General features: G+C 35.4%; 2 protein-coding genes across 4 annotated transcripts in view; one reads left to right on the top strand and one right to left on the bottom strand.

The window, feature by feature from the left end:
- Positions 1 to 252, bottom strand: part of LOC136026258 (histone acetyltransferase Tip60-like) — a 45,360-nt gene extending 45,108 nt beyond the window's left edge. The window contains exon 1 of the mRNA XM_065702638.1: positions 122 to 252. Within this exon, the coding sequence (XP_065558710.1) occupies positions 122 to 148 (27 nt within the window). The 5' untranslated portion in view covers positions 149 to 252. The remainder of the gene's footprint in view (positions 1 to 121) is intronic.
- Positions 2 to 25,928, top strand: LOC136026259 (GDP-D-glucose phosphorylase 1-like). Of its 3 annotated transcripts, none has more exons than XM_065702642.1 (6): positions 2 to 67; positions 7,156 to 7,391; positions 14,401 to 14,669; positions 20,453 to 20,662; positions 23,278 to 23,492; positions 25,687 to 25,928. In XM_065702642.1, the coding sequence occupies exons 2-6, from the start codon at positions 7,212 to 7,214 to the stop codon at positions 25,797 to 25,799; spliced, it is 987 nt and encodes a 328-aa protein (XP_065558714.1). In that variant the 5' UTR covers positions 2 to 67; positions 7,156 to 7,211; the 3' UTR covers positions 25,800 to 25,928. The 3 variants fall into 3 exon arrangements, with proteins under 3 accessions (XP_065558714.1, XP_065558712.1, XP_065558713.1); XM_065702640.1 differs by lacking the exon at positions 2 to 67 and adding an exon at positions 118 to 247; XM_065702641.1 differs by lacking the exon at positions 2 to 67 and adding an exon at positions 252 to 316.

Here is a 25,928-nt window from a genome sequence, read left to right as displayed (position 1 = left end):
TTTTTTAATAATAAATGGCAGACAAAGCACATTCTAAGAATAAGCAGGAAATAGTCTACAAATAAAGGTTTTTTGATATTATCGGGAAACAAAGAGTTATAAAAATGAGACAATAACTTACAGACACTTCAGAAACGATGTCTTCCATAAAAATTTGGTAGAATTCTTTTTACCAACAAAATTACTAGTTACTAAACGCTACAACATCGGTACTTGTTAATGTACAATAGATGCTGTATATTTAGCAGTAAGTTTGAATTGTAACAACGAGGCTGAAAAAAAAGTTTAATAGAAAACAAATTGGACTTATCGGAAGGTTTATAATCAAACTGAATCTATCACTTCCAATTCATGAATGAATCGAAACCTTTTAAATCCTCTGGAGAGTTGTTGTTTGAAGGGGAGGTTTCATTGCTGTTTATTGACTCTTCTTAAGAAAACACTAGACTATTGGTTAGCAACTAAAGAGTTGTAGCCCTACTATTCTCAGTTCCAAGTTTTTTCCAAATATAATTATTGGCACTAAATATTTTGAATGCATTTATAGTCAATAGGTAAAATTCTAGTTAATTGACTTGTTGCTATCTCAGAAAGGGTTTAGGTTAGGAAAATGAAACTTTCAGGGATAGGTCTACAGGCCAAAGTATGTCCCAGGAAGGTATTTTAAAGTACCCACCTCCAGTCCTTTCTGCCTTTAGAGGGCCTTGAAATTTGCATACAGGACAGGTCTTGGCTACACCTATTGAAATTTTGACAAAATGACATTTTACCTTAATTTTCAGTCACTAGTTGATTTTTTGGTAAAATTCTAGATAATTGACTTCTTGTTATCTTGGAAAGGGTTAAGGTTAGGAAAATGAAGCTTTCAGGGATGGGTCTACATGATAAAGTATGTCCTGGGAAGGTATATTAAAGCACCCACCTCCCCTCCTTCTCCCTCTAGAGGGCCCTGAAATTTGCCTACATGACAGGTCTATACCTATTGAAATTTTGACAAAACAACATTTTACCTTAATTTTCAGTTACTGGTTGCTTTTTCTCTGCCTTTAGTTCTGAAAATGCAATTCCTGTTATTTGAGTAGAATTTTGAGCCATATCAATGTTTTTTTTTTAATTTAGGAAATGTATTTGCATATCTTTAAAGCCTTATAAAATGGAATTGAGGAAAGTTATGAAACTGAAAACAATTTTGTTGTAAGATCTATTTTGCAAGGTTTCACTTTTATAACACACATATTTTAAAGGTCATCAAAGGTCAGGACCCTCTAGAAGGAGTGGAGGTAGGTGCTTCAAAATACCTTCCCAGGACATAAATTAGTCTGTAGATTCATTCCTGAAAGTTTCATTTTCCTAACCTAAACCCTTACTGAGATAGCAAGAAGTCAATTAACTAGAATTTTACCAATTTTTCTGTGCCTTTAGTTCTGAAAATGCAATTCCTGTTATTTGAGTAGAATTTTGAGCCATATCAATGTTTTTTTTCCAAAATTTAGGAAATGTATTTGAATATCTTTAAAACCTTATAAAATGGAATTGAGCAAAGTTATGAAGCTGAAAACAATTTTGTTGTACTTCATTTAAGCAGAAGATATATTTTGCAAGGTTTCACTTTTATAAAACACATAGTTTTAAAGGTCATCAAAGGTCAGGCCCCTCTAGAGGGAGAAGGAGTAGAGCTAGTTGCTTCAAAATACTTTCCCAGGACATACTTTAGTCTTTAGATTCATCCCTGAAAGTTTCATTTTCCTAACCTAAATCCTTTCTGGGATAGCAAGAAGTCAATTAACTAGAATTTCACCAAGCTTAATTTTAAATGTTTAAGATTAACATAAAGTTTAATCAAAGAATTGATTAGCCTGATCTTGAAAAATACTTCCCAACCTTAGACACAGGATCTTAAAATTATAAAGACTCAATCCTGGACAGATTTAATCTAAGACAAGTGTTGTAAAGCAGAACAATTGTTTTTAAATTGGCTGTAAAGATAGCTTGTATCTAAATTTAAATGCCAAAAAACTAGGTTTTATAAGATTCTAGTCACCCAATCCTAGCTAGCCTAATCCTGATGATTAGCAAATCTTAACTAGGCTATCTAAATATAGCCTACATAAATCATGTTCAAAATCAGGAGACAGCCAACTTTGTATATGTTTTGGAAAGATACATTTTAATCAAGATATTTGTACAGGATTAGGCACTGTCCAAGTACTGGTGTCATACCCCTATCCAAATTTTGACAAAAAGTTTGACCTTAATTTTTGAGTTTGTCTCTTTTTAATTTGCTTTAGCCTATAAACTTATAATTTGATTACATACACAGAATTTTAAGGCACATTTTTCTAGAATTAATGAAACATATTTCAAACCAATATAACCTTACAAATCTAGATTAAAGTTTTCCTCTTTACTATTTAACAGTCTAGTACAATATTTACACAATATTACAATATATACAAATACTAAGGGTTATCACTTAGTTATAACCCTTATCAGGTTATCACTTTAAGGATTCAAAATAAAATTTGCAACAAAAACAGTAAGTATTTTTGTAAAGAGCGTATATTGAGAGTTCATATTGTATGAAGCTAAAGAACATAATAGAAATAACTTGAAATTTACTCAAATAACCTATATTACTGAAATAAACATGATTGAAAATCATGGATAAGAATAGGAAAAAAACATTAAGATCTCAATAGTAAAACTATGTGCATTGAAGCAGTTAGTGTATTTGAAAAAAATATGAAAAGACACATTGAATGATGTGTTCACATTCTACCAAACTAAACAATAGAAAAAACTTGAAATTTACTCAAATATATTGCCAAAAAAATATTATTTAAAACTATGGATATAAATTGAACAAAACCTGAAAATCTGACTCCTTTTGAAGAGAGTATACTTTAAAACATCATAGATTTCCGAGATTTAGGCTTAAGTTTATTTCTCTTTGGTATATAGGGTCTTAACTGGAGGCACCAATTAGGGGGGTTGAGACTTTGAAAATTGCCTTTCATTTATATTTCACAGCTATTTTCTATTTTAGTTATGTGCTATACTAAACCAGAAAGACTGGCTAACTGGTTATTTTTATTTGTCACCCCTGTGCTTTGTTTTTTCACAGCTATTGAATAGCATTGTTACTTTTCAATTACCTTGTTTTTAAAATGTCTATCTTTTGTACTACTATACCACCCTAGTTCCACCATTAGGAGACAATCTTGTTTTGAATTGTCCAAGAGCACATCTGTGCTATTTTATTACCCAATCCTCAACTGGAAATATGATTTCTGAGCTGGGTTCATTCAAAACTAAGCTTCAGCTGGTCAGTATTTCTTTATTGTTCTTGTGAACAATTTATAATCTAACTATAAGTAAAAAGTGACAACAAACTTTGAATTTTTTTGTGGTGAAAATGTGGAAGAAAAATGAAAAAACTGGCAATGGTGTCAGTGCTAAAAGTGTTGGGCTAGTGGAGAAAAATTCCCCCACCTAGGACAGTCTTCTAGAAACAAGCAGAACAATGTTTGGCTCTGGACAAAATGAAAGTTTGGTCTACGTCCCTGAACTTTTTTTGGGTTCCAGTAGCAGTAGTAGTCAAGAACCTCTCTCAGATTTCTCTACAATGCAGCATGACAAACCAGCTCAACCTATTCTTGAGAGATATCTGGCTTCCACTTCTAATGGAAGGAAATTCAGTGCACATTACAATAAGACTTATGAATGGATTGAATGCTCACAAAACTTGAATTTCATGTTTTGTTTTGCTTGCTGCCATTTTTTTATGGGGACTCTAAGGGTTGGAAAACTGCTGGTAAAAGGACTTTCATTGAGTCAGGATTTTGCAAGCGGAAAGACAGTTCTGGTCTATTAAAGCAACATAATGGTTCTGAAGGACATAGCCATTGTATGTCAGCATGGACAGAATTTAAGACAAATAGTACTGATACTTTGAGATCTATAACAAATGCTTTAATTTATTCCACATCTCAAGAGGTTCAGGAAAATAGAGATCATGTAAAGTACATATCTCATGCTATTTGCTCTCTTGGCCGCCAGGGTCTTACTTTGAGGGGTCACTATAAATCAGAAACATCTGAAACCAGGGTAATTTGGTTGAATAGATAAAAGAAATGTCTAAAGGCAATGAAAAGCTGAAGGCCAAGTAACAGCACCAATATGGTCAGTATTGCAGTTATCAGTACCAAAATGATGCAGTTCCACTGATAGGAAATGCCTTGTGTCAAGACATTATTTCAGAAGTAAAATCTGCTAATTACTTTGCTATTCTTGTCAACAAAACAAAAGACATTTCTAGAAAAGAACAATGAGCAATCCTATTCAGGTACATATCAAATGGAAAAATTAGTCACCAGAGTCACCAATTTGCTGCTATCACATGCACAAATTAGACACCAAAAGCTTATCCACCTCAATTTTTGAAACTATAGAAAAGCTTGGTGTAGATTTGATTCAGTGTATTGCCCAATGTTTGATGGTTTATCCATTATGAATGGGGACTTTAACAGAGTTCAAGCAAAGTTTAGGGAGAAAGTGCCTCATGCAGTTTATATACACTGTCCTGCACACAGATTAAACTTGGTTTTGACTTACTGCCTTAAAAATATCAGCAAACTTTCAGAATTTTTCTCTGTGGTGCAAAGAATTTACGCATTTATATCATGCAGTAATACTTGATACAAGCTCTTTGTGGAATCCCAGTGTATTAGTGGACAAAAAGTCTTTGAGCTTCAGAGGATTGTCCAGACTTGCTGGTTTTACACAGTCCACTCTGTTTTGAAGGTGAAAGTCTGCTTTGATTGTGTTATTGCTGTGCTTGCCGAAGTCTCTGATACTTCCAGCAGCAAGGCAGCATGTGAGGCAAAAGTTCTACTGGGCAAAATCAACTCTGCCTATTTTGTCTCAACTTTGCATGTAATGGAAAAAGTATTAGCCATTGTAAATTGTTTGTTCAGACAACTTCAATCTGAAAGTTTGTTGATTTATAAGGCACTTGTATTGATTTCTGGGACATATGAGACACTCCAAAAGCTGAGAAGTGATAATGTATTCAACAACTTAAGCAAAAACATATCCAAATTCTTGGCTTTACACAATATCCAGGAATTAAAATCTCCACAATCTAATACCAGTGCTCAAAGCAATAGAAGTCAATCCATTTCCATACATCCCAAAGACTTTTTTTTCAAACTCAACCACCAGTAAATGCAATATCAGACTCCAGTAAACTTCTGCACTTTGAGGTAATTGACTGTTTCACAAGCAAGATTGACCAACATGTCATGCAAAATATGCCTCTGCACAATGCTTTATCTATCTTTGACCCCTCAAGTTCTCGTTTTCTTGAACTTTCAAAGTAGAAAGGGTTTTATGTCATTATCAAGGGATTCTTGATGTCAATGACCATGCGTTTCATCAGTCTTAACACTGCTGTGTATCCAAGAATTATTTTCTGGGGGAATGGGATAGGAAGTGTAACTTTTCAGAACTTAAGAAAAGGCAAATGACATAAAAGTGCCGGGAAAGTACTCAAGAACAAAAAAAAAACATTGAGATTCTGCAAGTGAGGCCTTGTCTCACAACCCTCATGTGTGTATAATTGGCTTTATTACTTGTTTCTGATATATCGGCTATTGTTGAGGCTTTGGCTAGGCGTTTACCTCCTTTTCTACAGGAAATCCCTCCCCAGCGGAAAATATCTTCCTGCGGCTGGTTGATCTCTTAAGCATTTTCGACTTGTAAAGAAAGACAGAAACTTTCAATTTCTGATCGAATGAGCATCCTCCAAAGTTTCTACAATCATAAGGTGGAGGTGGAGATGAAGAAGGGCCAGTCCCACTCCTATACAGAATAAATTCTGTTCATTTTGGGTTAAATGTTACTCTTTATTTTCATAGCCCAAACAAGCTCTGCTTTGGGCATCTGGTGGTTTTGTTTTGTTTGTTTATATTAAAAAGCCCATCTTTCTATCTTTTTTCTCTTTCTCTCTCATAATAGTAACATAGACCAGAAATATTCCCATTCTCGTCTCTCCCTTCAAACTATTCTGTATTAATATGAAGCCTCGATGAGAGTTGGAATGTTTTGGCCTTAAAATATACCCTTTGAGGTATATCCCTCCATCCCAAACTAGCCAAAATATTTTTAAGATTCAAACAAATTTCAATATCTTATGTAAATTCTTGGTTGTTTTAACATTCCAAACATTTGCATATAAGGGCTCTAAACCTTTACAATGGGGTTCTCTGATTGTTCTGTAGCTGGGGAGGGAGGGAGATATCTCAAAGAGTACATTCTAATGCCAAAACATTCCAATTCTCATTGAACCTTCAGGTAGATACATAATTAGTTCTATCTATGAAAGAGATGAGGTGAGGGTAAGGGTAGCAATTCAAATGTAATCCCCAGGATGGTATCCAGGATTTTATGGGGTGGGTTTTTTTGGGGGAGGGGTACAATAAAAAATACATAAAAAATGTGAAACTGATATTTAATTCCTCTTGATCTCTGGAAATATTTCTGGTCTACGCTGTAGTTATGAAAATAAAGAGTAACATTAAACCCAAAAATGAGGTGCATTTATTCTGTATTGGAGGGGGACTGCCCCTTCTTCGTCAGCCACCTCCACCTCATGGTCATATTAACTTTGGAGGGGGCTCATTACATCAGAAATTGAGAATTAGTCGGTTTTTTATAAGTCGAAAGTCATTGGAGACCAAGCAGCCACGGGGGAGGGGATATTTTCCGGGGATTTAAATGTTCACGCCTGTTGAGGCCATCTCAGACATGTTATGACATCAAATATTGATTTGTAAATGTCGCCTAGTCTTAAGGCTTCTTAAAAGATATTATCTTGTAAAAAGGCTGTAAACACCATGGAAAGCGTAAGCAAAGATAAAATAGAGATTAATGTCCTATTTTATGCGTTAAAAGTGTGCTCTAATTCCATTGGTAGTTTTTCGCGATGTTTCTTAAAACCTGCATGACATGCGGTGAACAGCTGGGAACATGCATCAAACTTATTTGATGAACGTTTGAAACCGGATTGGCTCTTCTATATGACATTTTAAGCCAGTAAACAGAGTGAAAGTTTTTTTGAATCATAGTTTTTTTTTTCTTTTTTTTTTTTTTAAGGAAACCCTCTGTGTATATGGGCTGAAGACTGCAGCTTTAGAGGAACACTGGGAGCAATGACCGAGGTTTTTTGGAGTGTACCCAATAAAACCTGTTGCTTTTCTGAATTAGATCAGCATTTGACGAAAACATGGGAAACAGTACGAGACAAGAATATTATGAGATATAGAATAGAAGGATTGGGGACCCAGAAAACGCGGACGCTGATGTATAAAGGATTATCCATAATAGCACAGGTAAAATCAATTTTGCTTTTAGTATAATTTATTTATGAAAAACTATCAATTAATACACATCTTTTGGGGCAATGTTCCCTCACAATGATGTACAGATTCAGGAGTTGTTTTTAATAAAATGAGAGGGGTCAAGTGGTTAAAATAAAGTGGCCTTCCATGTCTGGATAATTACAGTTTAGTTGATCTTCATATCTGATCTACATTATCTCTGGTGGGTTTTAAGCCTCCGACACTTCAGGGCTCTCTGATAGGTAGATTTTGTCCATCCATTAGCCATAATCGCTTCAATTGTAAATATTAGCTATCCTACTGCTACTGCTGCTGAGAACTAGTTGCAGCGTTAACCTGCCTGGAAACAAAGCTGCCCTCGCTACTCCTTTACCAATCTATTCAGACCGTCACTCTCCACCGAAGTTCTTTTTTGTCTCTTTGTATAACCCTATCCCAACCAATTTATAGACATTTTGCTTTTCTTCTAGCCTGGCTGGATAGGTAAAAACCCCAATTTTTTCAACCGTATTGTTCGACTCAAATGGTTGGTCAGACAGCACAATCGTTAAAGATCAACAAGGCGGGATCAAACCAGATTTTTCGTATAGATTAATGTTTGACATACGATTATTCAAAAGAATGCATATCCCTAGACAATTACTCAAAAAAAGATCTAGAATATCTTCCTCAACCTTTCGAGGCGAATCTCAATCTAGCAACTCATAGTTGGGACTTACTATTTCACTAAGGGTGGTTTGATTGTATTAGTTCACAGTAATATATAAAATTATGTAAATTCAGTAAAAGCTTGATTATCTGGCCCTCTGCTATCTGGGCTACCAGTCAGGGTTGCCACTCCGGTGAAATTAATGGTACTGCTCAGAGTCTCTAAAAAGCACTACCATGGCATAAAAGTTACTACCTCCCCAAAAAGATTTCCCCGTTTTGCGTTTCACATTGGAAGCGGAACTCATCTTATTTGAGCACCATAGATTCTCCTTGGCTTATCTCTGATATTCACTTTCAACGACCTATGATTGCCTAGTGCGGTAATGCGTCGTTCAGACCATCCATTTTCTAAAAGAAAATGAGACGGAAAACTGGAAGCAATAAAAGTAGATTCACAGTTTTTTTTCGAAATACAAATGTATGAGTTAATCTTTTGTCTTCTTTAAAGCTATTTTTATTTTTGAACTAAAACCTGCAAAAAAACAACAAATTTTCAAGCATGCATCATTTAGACCATTTACCCTTTTTCTGTTAAAACCAAACTAAAAAGCTATTTTTATTTAGTGCCTATTGTCTCCTTTTTGGTGCCTTCGGTGCCCAGAAAAGCAGTCCACAATACCATTTTTCGTCCCATTTTTTCTAAATATGGGACTAAATTGGGAGAGGGGCGCTTGTCATCTAAAAGTTCAAGTAAGATAATTTTTAGCTATTAATGATAATTACTAGTAGGTATTGATTTCTTCCATGATTTTTTCCATTCGCAGTTGAAAGGTTAAATAGTGAGGTATACCGTAGTTCCGTATACCATAAAATTTCTAAACTGGAATCCACAAATGAGACTTTAGTTTTGGGGGAAAGAGAGAGGGGCATTTGTAGAAAAAGATCTGATAATTTGATTAAGAAATTCCAAAATTTGGAGTTTTAGGGTTGGCGGGCCCAAAGTTCCTCTCCTCTTGTCTTTGTCCCTAAACAAATCCAAGCCTATATAACTTTTTTTAAAGGGTATTTTTTTTATAGTTGCTGCTCTGTTTTATGCCATCTTCTGAACTAAATGCTATCCCAACAAAATTCTGATTCCTTTACGTCTAAAATGCTGTAAGCTTAGAATTGGGGCTATTGAGACGGAAGCATGTTAAGAAAGAATTCTTACTTCACAACATGCAGAAAAATTGTTGTTAACACGTTTTGAATTCACTCCCACTAAATTCTACCCTCTCTCCTTAATATACAAATGTTTACCCCAAATTATAAGCTATATTACCCATGTGTTTTTCCGTTTCTTGATTTTGTCAGTGTTGATTCAATTTACGGCTAATCCGGCTGAAACAAGAATGACGTATGGCGAAATCCATGGAAAAGATGTATAATTTTGACTGTATTTTTGCACACTAGAGGGTGTTGGGAGTAAAGTATAGTTGAAGAGTATTAAAAATGTGTTAACTACACTTTTTCTGCTTGTCAGAGACAACGCTATAGCGTTGCCTGTAGTAAAGGCCATACGGCTCCAATGTTTTGTTTTTTATTCAGTTATATGGAAGGGTTCACCGCATAAACTTTGGAAGGGGCTCATTCGATTGGACATCGGGAGTTCTAATGCCCTTTTTCAGAGTCAAAAGTGATCGGAGGGCCACTAGCCCCCCCCCCACGCCATTTCTTTCCCAAATGCATCTGATAAAAATTTTAAGATAGCCATTTTGTTAAAAAGACAAAACAAAAAAAGATATAACAAAAACTCCGGTATCGACGCAACCCCCAGGGCTCCGGGGCAGGCGTTGTAAGCTATGCCCTGGAGGTATATACGTTGTTATGGAACGGATACTCGTATAAACTTCAGAGAGGGCTCATTTTATTAGAAAGTTAGAGTTCACTTTTTAAGAGTCAAAAGAGATCGGAGGGGAACTAGCCCCCCCCCCATCCAAACCCCTTTTCCTCAAACTGATCAGATAAAAACTTTGAGATAACCATTTTTTCAAAAAAATGTTCTAAGATCATATAACGAAAATTCTAGGGTCAAAACAACCCCCAGGCCCCGGTGGCAGGCGTTTTAAGTTATGCCGTCGGGGCATATATGTTTCTTGTGGAAGGGATTCTCATATGAACTTCGGTGAGGACTCATTTGTTTGGAAATTGAAATTTTTAGTTCACTTTTCAAGAGTCAAAAGAGATCGGAAGGCAACTAGACCCCCCTTCCATGCCCTATTTTCCTCAAACCCATCCAATAAGAACTTTGAGATTGCCATTTTTTTAAAAATTGTTCAAAGATCATAAAATGAAAACTCCAGGTTCGACACAATCCCTCAGGGCCCGGGGGCAGGCGTTGTAAGTTATTCCCTTGGGGCATATATGGTTGTTATGGAAGGTGTGTTCGTATAAACTTAAGAGAGGGCTCTTTTGATTTGAAATTGAAAGTACTAGTTCAGTTTTAAGATTCAAAAGAGATCAGAAGGCAACTACCACCCCCCCCCACGTCCCTTTTCCCCAAATGCATCCGGTAAATTTTTTGAGGTAGCCATTTTGTTAAAAAAAGTTCAAAGGTCAGATAAAAAAAGCTTCGGTGTCGACACAACCTCCAAGGGCCCGAGGGCAGGCGTTGTAAGTTATGTCCTTTGGGCATATATGGTTCTTATCGGAAAGATGCTGCTATAAACTTCAGAGAGGGCTCATTTGATTTGGAATTGAGGGTTCTAGTTCACTTTTTAAGAGTCAAAAGAGACCCGGTGGTAACTAGCCCCCCACGCCCCCTTTTCCCCAAATCCAATAAGAATTTAGAAATAGCTATTTAGTTAAAAATAGTTCAAAGATCATATAATGAAAACTTCAGGGTCGAAACAACCCCCCAAGGGTATGGGGCGCTGTAAGTTATGCCTTGGGGGTGTGTATGGTTTTTATGGAAGGAATGCTCGTATAAACTTTAGAGTGGGGTCATTTGAATGGAAATTGAAAGTTCTAGTTCACTTTCTAAGAGTCAAAAGAGATAGGAGGGCAACTATTCCCCCCATACCCTTTTTTCCCAAACCCATCCGATATAAATTTTGAGATAGCCTTTTTTTAAAGTACTTAAAAGGTCAGATAACAAAAACTTCGGTGTCGACATAACCCCCACGGGCCCGGGGGCAGGCGTTGTAAGTTATGTCCATTGGGTATATATGCTTCCTATGAAAGGGATGCTTGTATAAACTTCAGAGAGGGCTCATTTGATTGGAAAATGAAAGTTCTAGCTCACTTTTAATCCCCCCCCACCTGAAACCTGGGGCAAGTGTTTTAAGCTATGCCCCAAAGGTGTATACGGATTTTATGTAAGAGGTGGTCGTATAAACTTCGAATGTGGCTCGTTTGATTAGAAATTGGAAGTTGTAGTTCCCTTTTTAAGAGTCAAAAGAGACTCGAGGGCAACTAGCCCTCCTAGCCCTTTTTCCCCAAATCCATCCTATACAAATTTTGAGATAGCCATTTTTTTCAAACTAGTTGAAACGTCAGATAACCAAAACTCCGAGTTCGACACAACCCCCCAGGGCCCGGGGGGCAAGTGTTTTAAGTTATGCCCCTGAGGCGTATAAGGTTTTTATGTAAGGATGGTTGTATAAAATTCGAAGGTGGCTCATTTGATGGGAAATTGAAATTTCTAGTTACCTTTTTATAAGTCAAAAGTTAACCGAAGGCATTTACCTCCCCCCTAACACAAACACCCTCTTTCTCAAATGCATCAAATGAAAATTTTGAGATACTTAGTTTGTTCGAAATAGTTCAACGATAAGATAACACAAACTCCGTTGTCAACATACCTCCCCTCCAGTGCCAGGGGAAGGGTTGTAACTTATACCGCTCGGGCATGTAAGGTTCTCATGCAAGAGGTGGTCGTATAAACTTTGAAGGGGACTCAAATGATTAGAAATTGAAATTTATCTTTTAAGAGTCAAAAGTGATCCTATGGCGACTAGCGCCCCCTCCATCCCACCCTCCTTTTCTCGAAATGCGTCCAATCGAATTTTTTATAGAGCCATTTTGTTCAAAATAGATAACATAACATAACAAAGATAACATAACAAAACTCCAAGAATAAAACAGCCCCCACCAGAATCGGGGGACAAATGTTGTAAAATGTGCCCTAGGGGCATATAAGGTTCTTATGGAAGGGATGGTCGTATAAACTCCGGAGCGGGCTTATTCGATTATAAATGATAATTTCTGGTGCCCTTCTCAAGAGTCAATAGTGATCGGAGGGCAACTAGCCCCCCCCCCAAGGCCCTTTTTCTCCAAATGCATCCAATCAAAATTTTGAGATAGCTATTTTGTTCAAAATAGTTTAAAGATCAAATAACAAAAACTTCGCGGTCGACACATCCCCCCAGAGACTAGGGGCAAGTGTTGTAAGCTATGCCCCGGGAGTATATAAGGTTATATGTAAGGGATGGTCGTTGAGCAATCCAAATATCTATTTAAAAAAAACATAACTAAAGAAAAAATAGAGATAACATCCTGAAATATTAGAGAGTATATCAGAAAGGTCTATGTAAAAGAGGTAAAAAGGCTGCCGAAAGGAAGAGAGTTCGATCACACTTGACGAAGATTTCGTCATGTATCAACATAATTTTGAATTGAACTTAGAAGTATGTGGAATTCTTGTTTTTAAATAAATGTTATTTTATCTTAGTTTTCAGTTCGGAATCTCTAAAGCTCTTATATAACCTACAAAAAATAATTATGGTGTCTCATCAAAAAGTATAATTTTTTAATTGAAACTAGAGAAACGCCTGAAAATTTTAAAAGAAATTTTATTTTCTAGTAGGTTAAATCCACTTATAACACAAAAAGAGAGATACGATACAGTAGAGACAAGTAAGTTTTCAGAATTCAACGCAAACAGTTATATAATGCATGTAGGAAGATCCAAAAAGCGAAAATTTACAATTGTTACAAATGATGATTCTTTCGAATCACCAGAACTATCATAAGGTTAAAAGATATAAAGCAGGGAGAACAAGAAAATATTTAGTTAAAAGATAAGAGGCAATGAGGATTACAAGCAATTATGAGAAAATAATTATCAGAACGTGTCAAAAATGGAGGGAAATGCAAAAAATTGTGCTGTTAGAAGACAAGTGAAAATCAGACCGAGTCAAAAATGAAAGTTAAGAACAAAAGAAATGTTGCGATATAAGAACAACGACATCACGATCTTGACGCCCACAGAATAAGACGCGAAACCCAGTAAAAATATACAAAGATGCCATAAGCAACACAACTGTTTATTAAAAGTCATTAAGACCCTTCAACGTTCTTCTGGAGAGTCCTAGGAAAGAGTAGCAAACAAATCTAACTCATTTGGAGGTTGTTACTTACAACGAGAACCAGCATATACAATCTTACCACTTAACGAGTGCAGGGGCCCGTATCGAAATCGTTTACATAGTTTTTGTTTTTATTAACTGACATATTGACATTTCTGGCAACTAAAAATGATATAAAAAAGGCACAACTTTAAGGAAAAATTTGTTTTTTTTTTTCATAATGGTTGTATCTAACCCATGGTGACGCCAAGACATCAAGAAAGCGTAGATTTAGGTATTTTTTTTCATTGAACCGAGCAGAATTTTCTTTTTAAAGTTAAGGAAAGGGCTATCCCTAAAAAATTTCTTGTATACCTGCTTGGAAAACATTAAAAATCAACTCAAAAGAAGTCTCATTGAATATTTGACAACTTATGAAGTCTCTTGTTATGCTAACTGCCTTGACTGAAATCTTTGCGGACACAGGATGCACATTATTTATATACTTACATTGATTACACTGTGTTTTGCTGTTTCAAACTAGCATTTTGAACCGTTGACATATCTAAAAACCCTATTGATTTATACCAGAATTGCTGCGGAAGCTTCCTGTGGTGTTGAGAAAAGTTGCTAATGGGACTTTTTTTTTAGACTTTTAGCTGACGCTAAAGACTTAGAAAATGAAATTTATGGTATCGAACGTCCTTAACATTTAGTAAGAGGCTGCATTTTTCTTTATAAACTGTCCTTTCATCAGCTTTTTGAAGAGTGGACACATTTAAGATTCCCCGTTAATTTTACCGAATTGTTGTAGGCGTTCTCTGTGGTGTAGTGAAAAAAGACCCGTTGTCTTTGAGACGGTCAGCCTACAGTGAGACTCACATAATGATTTTGAGGTATCAAATGGCCTTAAGTGCTGATGATGCTTTTCACTTTCTGTTGAAGAACTTTAGATGATAAATCATAATAACAATTATTTCTTTTCATAATAACATTATTCAAACATAATAATTTATTTTCAGTTAGCCACTGAAAGGGCTTCGACTCGTCGGGCACCTCAAGAAGTAACAGATATTGATCAACCTTTTGACAATAAGAGCTTTAATTTTACTAAGATTGATAGCCAGGAAATATTATTAGAAAAGGATAATATACATGTCATTGTAAATACTAGCCCAGTTGATTATGGAAGTTGTCTAATTATACCAAATTTGGAGTTATGTCTTCCTCAGAAAATAACAGAATTTGGACTTCAAGCCAGTTTGAATACACTAATTCGGAGTAATTCTTGGTAACAATTTTTAACGCCATTGTATCATTTAAACTACTGTTGTAATTGTGTAAAAAAAGAGAGAAAAAAATACATTTAAATATTAGGAGTTTCAGAAACTCATATCCCAGAGATAGGAAATATGAAATTAGGTGATATATATTTATTTATTCGTACATAAGAGCAAATCGACGTTATCATAGTAATGGCTAATTGTATTAAATTGAGTAGTTATAGTACTGCTGTGACTACTATCACAACTATATCTAAGGGTACGAAGGTGAAATTTTCAGGTTGTCAAAAGGGCATATCAGCAATATCTTAGGAACAGTTTCGTGTGTACAACGCTCGTTGGGGGATGTTGAACTAACCAAAATCAATGCTTGTATCAGCAATGCTTCAGGACTGGTTAATGGCACTAAGTAAAAAATTGTATCGTGTATTGAAGGGGATGTTGATAAAAAGGGTGCTATTTGCATACTACTACCAATGCTTCTACTGCTACTAGAGCTATTTCTACAGCACAAGCTAGGGGTATTAAGGTGAAGCTTTCAAGGAATACATAGGCGGATGCTGAACTAAATCAAACCGAACTGTGGTCACGTAGATTGTCAATAGGGTGACAAAGCAATATCACAATAACAGCTTACATTATAAAGTTAGATCTTTAAGGGTAATTTGTGACAGATTTTGAACTAGCCAGACCACACTATGTGTATGCTTTTGATACTACTTCTACGGTTACTGTAACTAATGACATTGACGGTATTAAGTTGAAACCTTTAGGAGGAGTTGCAATTAAACGTGTGCAAGTATTAAAAGGACATATAAGAAATATCATATGTAATGCTGCTTTATCATAGCAAGCTATGTCATTGATATTCTAAAGGAGCTAATTTGATTCGAAACTCAAGTTCTAGTACCCTTTTTAAGAGTCAAAAGGGATTGGAGGGAATCGACCGTCCTCATTGCCTCATAATTTCCCAAATACTTCTCATCAAAATTTAAGATAGCCATTTTGTTCAGCATAGCTGAACGGTCTTGTAACTGTATCTCTTGGGCTCTTGCGTAGATCAGCCCCCCCCCCATAGCTGTGCAATTTGCCCATTATGTTTAAAAATTAAATAATGCCTTAAGATTAAATCAAAGAGCTCTGTGTGATGCTGATTGACAATAAGACATCTCAGCAGTATCCCAAGAACGATTGAGGGTATTATGTTCAAACATTTGGGGATGCTTCTATTGCTATTTCTGCTCTTAAAATTTAACTAACTCAAAAGAGTGTAAGTGTATCCAAGCTGTCAAAGAGCATAGATGTATTTTTTTGCGAATGATCTCAAGTTTTATATTTCAGGTCAACTAGAGAGGGTACGAAACTAAATTAAGTGCTACTGTTCGTCTCCAGATTTTTAAAAGGGTGTATATTGTTAAAAATTGTAGAAAAATTTCCTCCAACATACAAATAGCAGGCCAAGCTATGAATTCTTAAAGAAAAACAGAAAAGATTTAAACTATTTCCCTGAAAAGACTAGTCAATGTAAAACAAACAGAAATTAATTAGTTGAAAAGAAAATTCCACGAAATAAGTTTTTCAAAGAAAAGTAGAGAACTCCATTAAGCCAGAAATGACAAAAATAGAATCAAATAATCTGCCGAGAATAAAACTACCAAAAATCTGCATCGATTAATAAATGTAACCCAAAACGAACAGAAATTGCAATAAATAACCGATTCAAACTCAAAAAGAGCAGAAATTAACATTAGTAGAGCTCAAAGCTCATATGCCCTCCCAAGGCCAGAACATAATTTGCACTTTACTGAAAAAATTAACTGTTTTCACTTTTATAACTCTAATGAATCAAATATTACTAACATTTAAAGGAATAAAAAAAATAACATATGTATATTAAACTGACAATGCACATTCATTTCTATTTCTTCCAGTAAAGTACAAACTATTGTCTGGCCTTGGGAACGCATAATGTTTTTAAGGTCTACTCATGTTAATTTCTGCTTGTTTTGAGTTTACGCGGTTATTTATTGTAATTTCTGTTCGTTTTGGGTTTCATTTATTTATCGATGCTGATTTGTGGTAGTTTTACACTTGGTAGATTATTTGATTTTATTTTTGCTCATTTTTGGTTTGATAGTTCTTTACTTTTCTTTGAAAAGCGTAATTTATGGAAAAGTTATTTTAATTAATCATATTCTAAAAGCCTGAAACTAGCCGGGTACGAGTAGTAGCATCACTAGCCAAGTTTTTTTTTTTTTTGGGGGGGGGGGCAGTGCATTTTGACGATTGGCTGGTCATCTTTACCTAATGACTTGGGTTATTTACTGTTAAAATTACTTCTTTTTTTTCGATTCATACTGTTTTCTGTTGATTTCATATTATTTATTTCTATCATCCCATTTATGTATTAAAAAAGAACTGAACCAGTAAAATAGTGGAACTTTACGCCATTACTTTACACTAATTTTTTTTACCGACTGGCTGATTTTTTTGGGGGAAGGAGGTCCCTCCACCCCTTCCTCATACGTGATGCCCTAGGTACAGGTCCTGTCAAAACTATCCCTAGTAATTCATATCATAATACCTGTATTTTCAAAGCTAAGGTGAGCTTAAACACAATTTATTACGTAAATTTTTGTTCAATTTTCGAAAAACTTATTTTATTGACATAATTATAAGAATACTCTATTGTGTAATGCGTAAGTAGCAGAATAATTAATTCATTCAGGCAAGTGCTAAAAATGACAACAAAGAAGTGAAAAAAAGAGCATTTTGTGCTATTTATTTTGTAATCAGAAAATATTTCTTGATATTCTATTGCCTTGGTAACTAATTATCCTATTTTTTATATTATTTTCAAAATCTTTCTTATTAGTGATGTATCTATTTTAATCTTCTAGTGTTTGATGGGTAGCTAGCGGGATATTTATTGCACGAGAAGAATTGACAGTTTATTTTTGAAAAAGTTCAATTTGTTTACTTTATTTTTGAGATCCAGAAAATGTTTTTAACTTCTATTATCTTCATTACTAATTGTCCGTTTTTCTGTGTCTTAAAACTTTTCTTATGACCTATTTATGGGAATATTCTAATGTTTGGTGTATAACTAGCAGAATATTTATTACTAGCAGAATAATGGAAAAAAAGTGAAAAAATCACCCTCACAATCAAGTCATTCTAGAATCTAATAATAATGATAATAACTTTATTGTTCTTTTCCTTAGGGCCATGGCAATACAAAACGAAACAGTCAATAACTAGTTAACATAAACATAACTGACACAAACAGTAAATGAACATAAACACTGCATGAAAAAGAACATTGCACCAATTAAAAAATCTTTTTTTGTGCCCTGTTGCTAGTCAGAGAAATCGTCCTGATTTTTCTACACTCATGCATCATTATACTTGCACACACCCTTTAATAAACATGCAATGTTCATGCACTTCCTTTCGCAGCTCACCCAAATCTTTACATTCACCCATCACTTGGCCCACTGTCTCGTCCATATCTCCACACATTATTGAATTTAAAGTTAATATTATAATAATTGATTAGTTTATTGATTATGATCAATAATAAATTCGTCAGTTTAATTTATATTTAAAATTTAACTATTTGAACGAAAAAAAAATGAAAACACTTTCAGAAACGTAAAACTAAGAATGGAACCGCAGAGAAAGAGAAAGTTTACTTTCAAAAAAATACATTATGGTTCAAAAACGTTATGTTATTTTTACTCACTTCAAATTCTACATAGCAGAACTCGTCAGCAGGTATATAAATATTGTTCTTTTTATTAGCAAAAACGTTACATAAGAATCAATTATGGTTTTCCAAGGATTGGGCTATTTTGTCTTTCAGACGCTTGCTTAAGAATAACGTGACTGACATACAAGAATACGGGTTTCTGGTCACTGGAAAAGGTGCCACTTTCGTGTGGCAAATGGTCTTTCTGTCGTATGCTTAAGGAATAATGTCATCGGCTTACAATTACACGGTTTTTTTGGTGACTTGAAAAGGGACGATTTCAGATGCCACTTTCCTGCGACCTCCAAAAATAGTCTTTTAGACATATGCTTAAGGAATAATCTGACCAGCTTGCAAGAATATGGGTTTTTGATCTTAGGAAAAGTGGCTATTTCGGAGACCACTTTCCAAAGCTCTTTAAAAATCTTCTTACTTGCATATGCTTAAGGAATAATGTAACTTGTTTACAAAAATATGTCAGGCGTAAAATAATGAAATTAAATTTGACTTTTTACGGCGGAGTTATATCTCTTTCTGTCTTTGTTTGAATCATTTGATTGGCTCTTTTAACAGTTAATAACAGTTGAGAAAAAGGATTTAGGTAGAACAAGAAGGTGTTACTTTAAACATTGTAAATGTCTGATGCATTTGTGTTGGTCGTTTTAAAAACAGAAATATTGTGTCCCATAATGGTGACGTTGATGGTTGAGTGTGATTGACCAATGTGGCATCCAATATGATTATGAATCTTAATCTGAATGCTTTTTCTGTCACCCCTCTCCTAACTTGTCTTTTCCATTGTCATACTCTTAAAAAAAATTTCCTAATGATTGTTGATATTTTTTCTATCGTGTTGATGATTAATGATTTCGATGAATATTGTGTTGTAATGATATTTTGTATTTTTTAATGATTTGTTTTTACTTATTTCATATTTTCCATTATACTACAATGTCATTATCAATGTCCGTTTGCGGGGTAGGAAAAAATAAGTAAATAAATATAAAACAAACAAATAACAACACAACAATTCATTCTCAATCTCTTCTACAGAGTGTTTACATGAATGTCTATGAAGAATTCTTACTATTTGCTGGACAATGAGATCAACAAAGTAGAAACACGACAGCATGCAAACCTACCAGTTTTTTTGAGTGGTTGGAAAACAGAGGTATTGCTAGAGGTAAAATGGCTACTTATTGTAAATTGGTTAGGCCTAAAAAGCGTGTCAGCCACTAGACACAATTTAAAACTTCATCATTGGTAACATATCTTCAAACGAGCAATAATTCTATATAGATATGCACGCCGTACCCAGGGGTTTACCGTGTTCGACCCCCCCCCCTCACGATATTTTATACGACGTGTAAAAACGTAATGAAAACACAATTTCCTGATGTGTTTTTCAAACTTTCTGTAACAAATTACACAAAATGTGTTTTCTTGTGTGAATAAAGTTGTAGGGGAATCACATTCGACGGAAGGGTAGTTCTGCAGGGAGGGGGCTATAAACTGCATACCGTTCTTGTGCCTATAACGAGCTTCACTCTACTCTTCACTCTTCACTGGTACTCTGCTTTAAAATCTGCTGAGAAATGTTTAGTTGTAATATTATACTTCTTCATCCTTACTTCCAGATAATCTACTTGTCTTGTTGGCATATTTGGATATGGCTTTTCCATTGCGTGGGTAAGGACAGATTTTGAGCCTCCTTCTCACTGATTACGTGCCCGGTTTAAATATTGATACTGATGTCGCAACTAGTCTGTCTTTGAATGCACAGTACAAGGGCACCCTCAGTACAGGAGAAGGAGCAACTTCGGCTTCCCTCCTTTAAAAGGTCAAAAATGCATAAAAAGTGTATATACAAAAATCTTTTACTCGGGAAAAACTATGCTATTTTCAATAAAAAAAACCTGTTTCCCGACTTTTAGCTCCGCTTCTCGCATTAAAAGTGTTCTACATATTTACTCCCCCCCTCCTTATGGAATAACTTTTATTAGTAGCTCTGCTTTTTTAACTTGTACTTCCTATCCATAGGTGCATGAGAGTTGGATTCAACTCTTTGACAGCTTACGCCTCCGTTAACCACCAACACTATCATATCTACTATCTGAATCAACATCTTGGTGTAGAAATGGCAGCCGTTAAACCTTTATTTGGAGATACAATTTATGAATTTCTTGATTGGCCAGCAAAAGGGTTTGCATTCCAGCTCAAAGAATTTGATTCTTTGTCGTTATTCATCAGGTGATGTTTCTTCTATTTTTTTAATCCTAGAATCGAAAACGAAGGTGGCAAATAACGTATTTTTTCGTGAATAGTGTGTTTTGCGTAACTGGCACATGTCTTGAGTAATACCTTGGGTAGACTGATAGTACCTTGGCTATAACTTGAGTAGGTGGAAAAAGTATGATATTTAATGTCATAGCTGGACACAGGGATGGATAGGTCAGGGGAATTTCTTTTTTGAGATTAATCCATAGGACCCCTTCCCGAAAAAATTGAATAACAGCGATCCATAAATCTCCTTTTTGACTTTTTCTACTCTTCTCTTAGAAAACAACCTCTCAGACTCTCCCCTCCCCTATTCCGAAGATTTTGGTTTTTTGCATCTTTTTTTTATGGTAAATGTCTTTAGCTTGAAAAATATGCATTGCTATCAGGCGCTTGTGGACAGTGTGCTGACCTCACTGATTTTGAGGGTTCAACATTAATAGGAGTGGCAATAAAAAAATGTAAAAAAAATGAACAGTGTGAAATTATAGTGAATTATAGGGGAAATATAACAATCTAGATGTATAATTGTGGGGATCATTTAACGTACCAGAATATGGCGTACGTACCAAAAGAGGCGGAACTATGAAGCAACTGGGGGAATGATATTCCAAGTGGAACTTTCTAAGGAGTCTCACATCATAATACAGCATCAGAGTTGGTGGGGGGGGGCAGCTGACATCTATGCTAGTCCTTAGCAATACACAAAAGCCGTGAAGAACATTCTTCAAAATTTGCAAAGAGGGGTCTCTTTTTAAAATAATAGGACCAAGTATCAACTGGTGGGGTAGTGAGGGGGGGATTTCTAGTTCATAGTTTCAGTCTCTTTAAGGTTGTACAAAGACGTCCAAAACATGTAAATGGAGGTCGTAAAAATTGTAAAAAGCAAGATATGTGCTTGAACGGTGTGAATGAAGACAGATAAATAGTCTGCTGGTAAGTAGACTATCTATCACTCAATGTACAAGTAAGGCTAGGCAGCTCGTGTCTTACTTTTGATCTCCAACCTTCTTAAAGATCTCCTGCCTCGTCCAATAATGCTAGGCTTTATGAAAATACTGGGTGAACCCCTCACCGTCCCAATTCACTTGCAGATTCGGGACCTGGACAGCGAATATGGCTTTTTTAAAGACTTCCAACCTCCTGGACCTAGATTTTGTATCGGAGCTGGATAGTGAGGAAAAGAAACAAGCTTCAAATTGGAGGTGGTTGCGGGAGTCCACCAATCCTTCTCAAGGTTAGACCCAAATTCTCGTGGAAAGACCTCCTGGCCGAGTTTTTACAGCAGTACAGTCAATTGATTGCACAATTCTTTCGAAGATCAAAACCTATGAAATAAAAAAATAATTTCAATCAACTATTAGTCAGCTCATATTGTCAGGTTCTTTTTTCTGTCTCTTTCTGTCCCATCTTGTTCCTGTCCTGTTTTTTCACGCGGTCTGTATTAACCCTGCTTCTGCGTTTTGAGGAAGTTGCAAGGCAAGTTCGGAACTAATGCCTTAGTGCTCGTCTGTCTTTAGTTAATGTGTATTCACCCTTTACTTTTTAAGCTTTCGTCTCTATTTTGCCACCTTTTTCCTTTTGTTGCTTTTTATATTTACCTTTACCTTGTTTATTTTTAATATCGATACTTGTTACATTTTATATTTAATTTACCTTCACCTTGTTTATTATCCTAATAGCATGTCTTGCTGTCCTAGCTGAGTGGTTTTTGCGCTAGATCTGGGATCCTTTGTTCGAAGGGCGGGGATTTGATTCCTGGCGTGGCTGGTTATTTTGTTTGGGATGAGGGTCAGCGGCGTCACTCCGTAAGCTCAGCCAAAGTCGACCCAGCTCTAAATGAGTATCTGGAGAAATCTTCGTAAGTTAAGCTGGAAGGGTGGGCGAAAAACACAGGATGGCTGACTCCCAACTGGCATTGCACTTCTTGGCTGAAGGGCTTTGAAACGGTGGTCAGCACTGCCGGTTTGGACTTTAGGGGTCTAGTGCCGTATCGTATATCATGTCTTGCTAGCTCTCTGTTAGTTCGGAGTACTGTCGTCTAATATTTTACGCTCTTTTTCAACTGATTCAACTCCTTCTAATTCAACTAATCAGATCATTTAGAAGTTCATGCACATCTTGCAAGTTAGGAACTAATATCCTAATGTCTACTCGTCTTTAGGTTATTAGTATTTACCTTTCATTGTTTAATTTCCATTTTATTAGCTTTTCCTTTTTGTTACTCTTTATATTTATCTTTAATTTGTTTATTATCCCAGTAGCATGTCTTGCTGACTCACTGTTGTTAAATAGTTCTAATGAAAACCAGTTTATAGAAATGGTGAAAACCCGTGTTTAGATCTAATGTAACCCTGTTTAAAGATCTAATGAAAACCCATGAATAGATCCAATAATCATTGTTAATTTAGAGCACTGTTGCCTTCTTCTTATTATTTGGATTAGTATGGTAAAGCTTTTGCATCATATCATCACCGGAATCAAATTCCAAGCTATGCAGTTAGGTCCGTATTACCAATCAGGGATCCATTCCAATGCATTGACACGGGACGGTACAGTTGTTTAACATCTTATGCTCTTTTTTCTAGTAACGTATGGAAGCTTGTTGAATATCTTCAACAGAATCGTATAGCTCACAACATGTTTATAACAAGAGGTTGTCCATTTGAGGAAGAACCGCAAGCAGATACTTACACTGCAGTTAGATTGTTCATTTGGGCGCGAGAGCCTTCTTTTGGGATTAAAGAACGGAACGGTTTTAATCCAGCTTTGTGTGAATTGGCAGGCCACATCTTGGTCAAAGGTAGTGATTTATTTACTAAGCTAACTCGGTATTTACCATCTCTTGGTAACGAAATGGAAATATAGGAAAATGGGTTTAATTTTTCAACAAGACAATCGAAAAAGGAAAAAAAAAACTTTCTTTCGATAATAATAATGTTAAAATCCCGGTATTTCGGCTTCACCTCCGTAAGCTTTTATTAACGGCAAAAAAGGGAAAAAGAAAAAATTAAACTAAAAGAAAAGAAAAAGGATATACAGAAAAGTAAAAAAGCAACAATACGAACTCCAAAGAAAACAAAAGAAAAACTCGCGTGTTTGTAACGTCCGGTAAGATAATTCATTGTCGTATTCAACACAAAGGGAAAGCAGGTTGTTCTTCTCATAATGCAGTCTTGTAAAATGACACTATTTATTTATTTGAAAGATTTTTTACCTGTGCCATGGTTTACATGTTCAGAATAATTAAAATTAGATACAGGTTGGGAAAACTTTAATACTATTACGTTTGATAAGTCGAATGAATCTTTTCGTCTGCCAGTCTAGCCAAAACTCATTGATGTTTCCCCAACTTCAAATCATTCTGACCTTTAATTTAACACTGTTGATCTTTTTAAGCTTGACCTTTATGATAAAGGCTTCTGATTGCGAAGCCAAAGTATTTAGACTTTGATTATTATTAGGGAAAAAGGTTTTTTTTGTTAGTCATCCACTATCTTATTCAAAAAATTGTGCCCAGTATGTTTGTTTCGTGTTAGTTGTAAATGGAAACGCACTTTGCTCTTAGAAAATTATTTCCCGGTAAGCTGTTAAATGGTTAGATAAAGTTTTAAAAGGCAAAGCATAATGCTACACTGGTAAAAAGAAAAATGCAAAAAAGTACATTTTTAAGGTAAAATTTTTACAATGAACCTGTGCACAAGAGGGTGGTTCCATCCTGTGACTGGTCTTAAATAAACAACCACGGATGCATATTCTTTTCAGGGGGAGAGGGGTCGGTAATGATAAAAATATTCGAGGGGGCAGTTCTAAAAAAATTATTCTGATAATTTGGGCAAAAAGTGCAGAAAAATTCAAGAAAAATTAAGATTTTAAAGGGTCCCTCTGTATACGTATACGAAGGGACACCTCTGTATACGAAGGGACCAGCCTCTGAGAAATTTAGCTTGAAATTTACTTTCCGATTTTAACCTCCCTATCAGTGGCGTAACTGGGGTTGTGTTGACTGCCTATTTCTGGACACGAACAGAAGAGAACAAAGAGAGCAGAGAGCGGAGAGAGCTCCGACTTCTTAAGACATCAAAACATCCATTAAAATGTTGTGGTAGTGCGTGGTCTGAATTCAGGAGTGAAAATTGTTGGCACCAAAGCTGAATGTACTACTGCGGAATCCTCTAGCTCTCCTGGCCTAGGTTTGTTGCAAAATATTTCAATTGAGAGATTAAAACCACCTGCTAATCCCAAGCAACTCTAGATTCGAAGTTAAAAAGAGCAAAGAGCCATCGACTCTTGAGGACCCGCACGCGAGGAACTAAGCTAAGACGCGCTCCAAGTCGAGAGAAGGTGGGTTCGTGAATTCATCAGTGCTTCTCTAGACCAGATAACAGTTCTTGAAGGAGGACCGCTTCAACCTTTGGAGTTTATCAAGCAATGCAGTTTTGATCTTGAATCTCATAGTGATCGTGTTCTGATAGCTTTTAGATTTCTATATTCTAAATAAAGTAAGTGAACAATTGAATATCTTTTTTTTCTTCTGGTTAATTTTGGCAATCTCTGAAATTTGGGAACCTTAGAGCTTGAACTTATGATATGTAGTTTGTTAGATTTAAACTATTGTTTGTTAGAGATAGGAACTATTGTTTGTTCTCTTATTTCCCTTTTCCTATTCTCTGCAGCTTTGGTTTTCAAAAATCAGGATTTTATCATTCTTTCAATTAGTAATAGTTTTAAAGCTTTGGGTTTTTTTTTCAGGTGTACTTGTAAAAATTTTAATTTTTTATCTAGGAATAAAAACTAAATATTACCTTGAACATGCTTTTACACAAAATAATCAACTGAAGATCTGAAAGCATGTGTAGTTTGTTCATTAGCTCTTAATTTTCCAATTTTCTCTTCCCAATGTTTTTACTTCTTTCATTTTCAAAACCTACGTCTAATCATTGTATTCAATTAGAGGCAAATTTAAAAGTTTTAATTTTTTCCTCCTATTTTTTTAGATGAGACCTCTTTCGAAAGAATAACTGTAGAAGAAGCTGCTGAGATCCTGAGTAACGTTACCACAACACCTTTTGAATCAGTGAAGAATGCGGTGAATTTAATATACTCCTGAAAAATAGCTTCTATTCCCTGCCCTAATTTTGGCGGAAAGGGGGTATGAAGGTTTCACAGATTGTTTTTTTTACTGTTTTGATGAAAGACTTATTGTTTAGAAATCGTTTAATAGATTGTAGTTTGGCAA

This window comes from Artemia franciscana, chromosome 4, assembly GCF_032884065.1.
Source record: "Artemia franciscana chromosome 4, ASM3288406v1, whole genome shotgun sequence".
Taxonomy (NCBI): domain Eukaryota; kingdom Metazoa; phylum Arthropoda; class Branchiopoda; order Anostraca; family Artemiidae; genus Artemia; species Artemia franciscana.
This window is presented reverse-complemented; position numbering and strand designations above follow the sequence as displayed.

Coding starts and splice junctions, on each gene's coding strand:
- LOC136026259 (XM_065702640.1), top strand. CDS start 220: ATGTACAATAGATGCTGTATATTTAGCA. Junction 248..7,155: donor TAGATGCTGTATATTTAGCA/GTAAGTTTGAAT, acceptor TTTTTTTTTAAG/GAAACCCTCTGTGTATATGG. Junction 23,493..25,686: donor AGGCCACATCTTGGTCAAAG/GTAGTGATTTAT, acceptor CTATTTTTTTAG/ATGAGACCTCTTTCGAAAGA.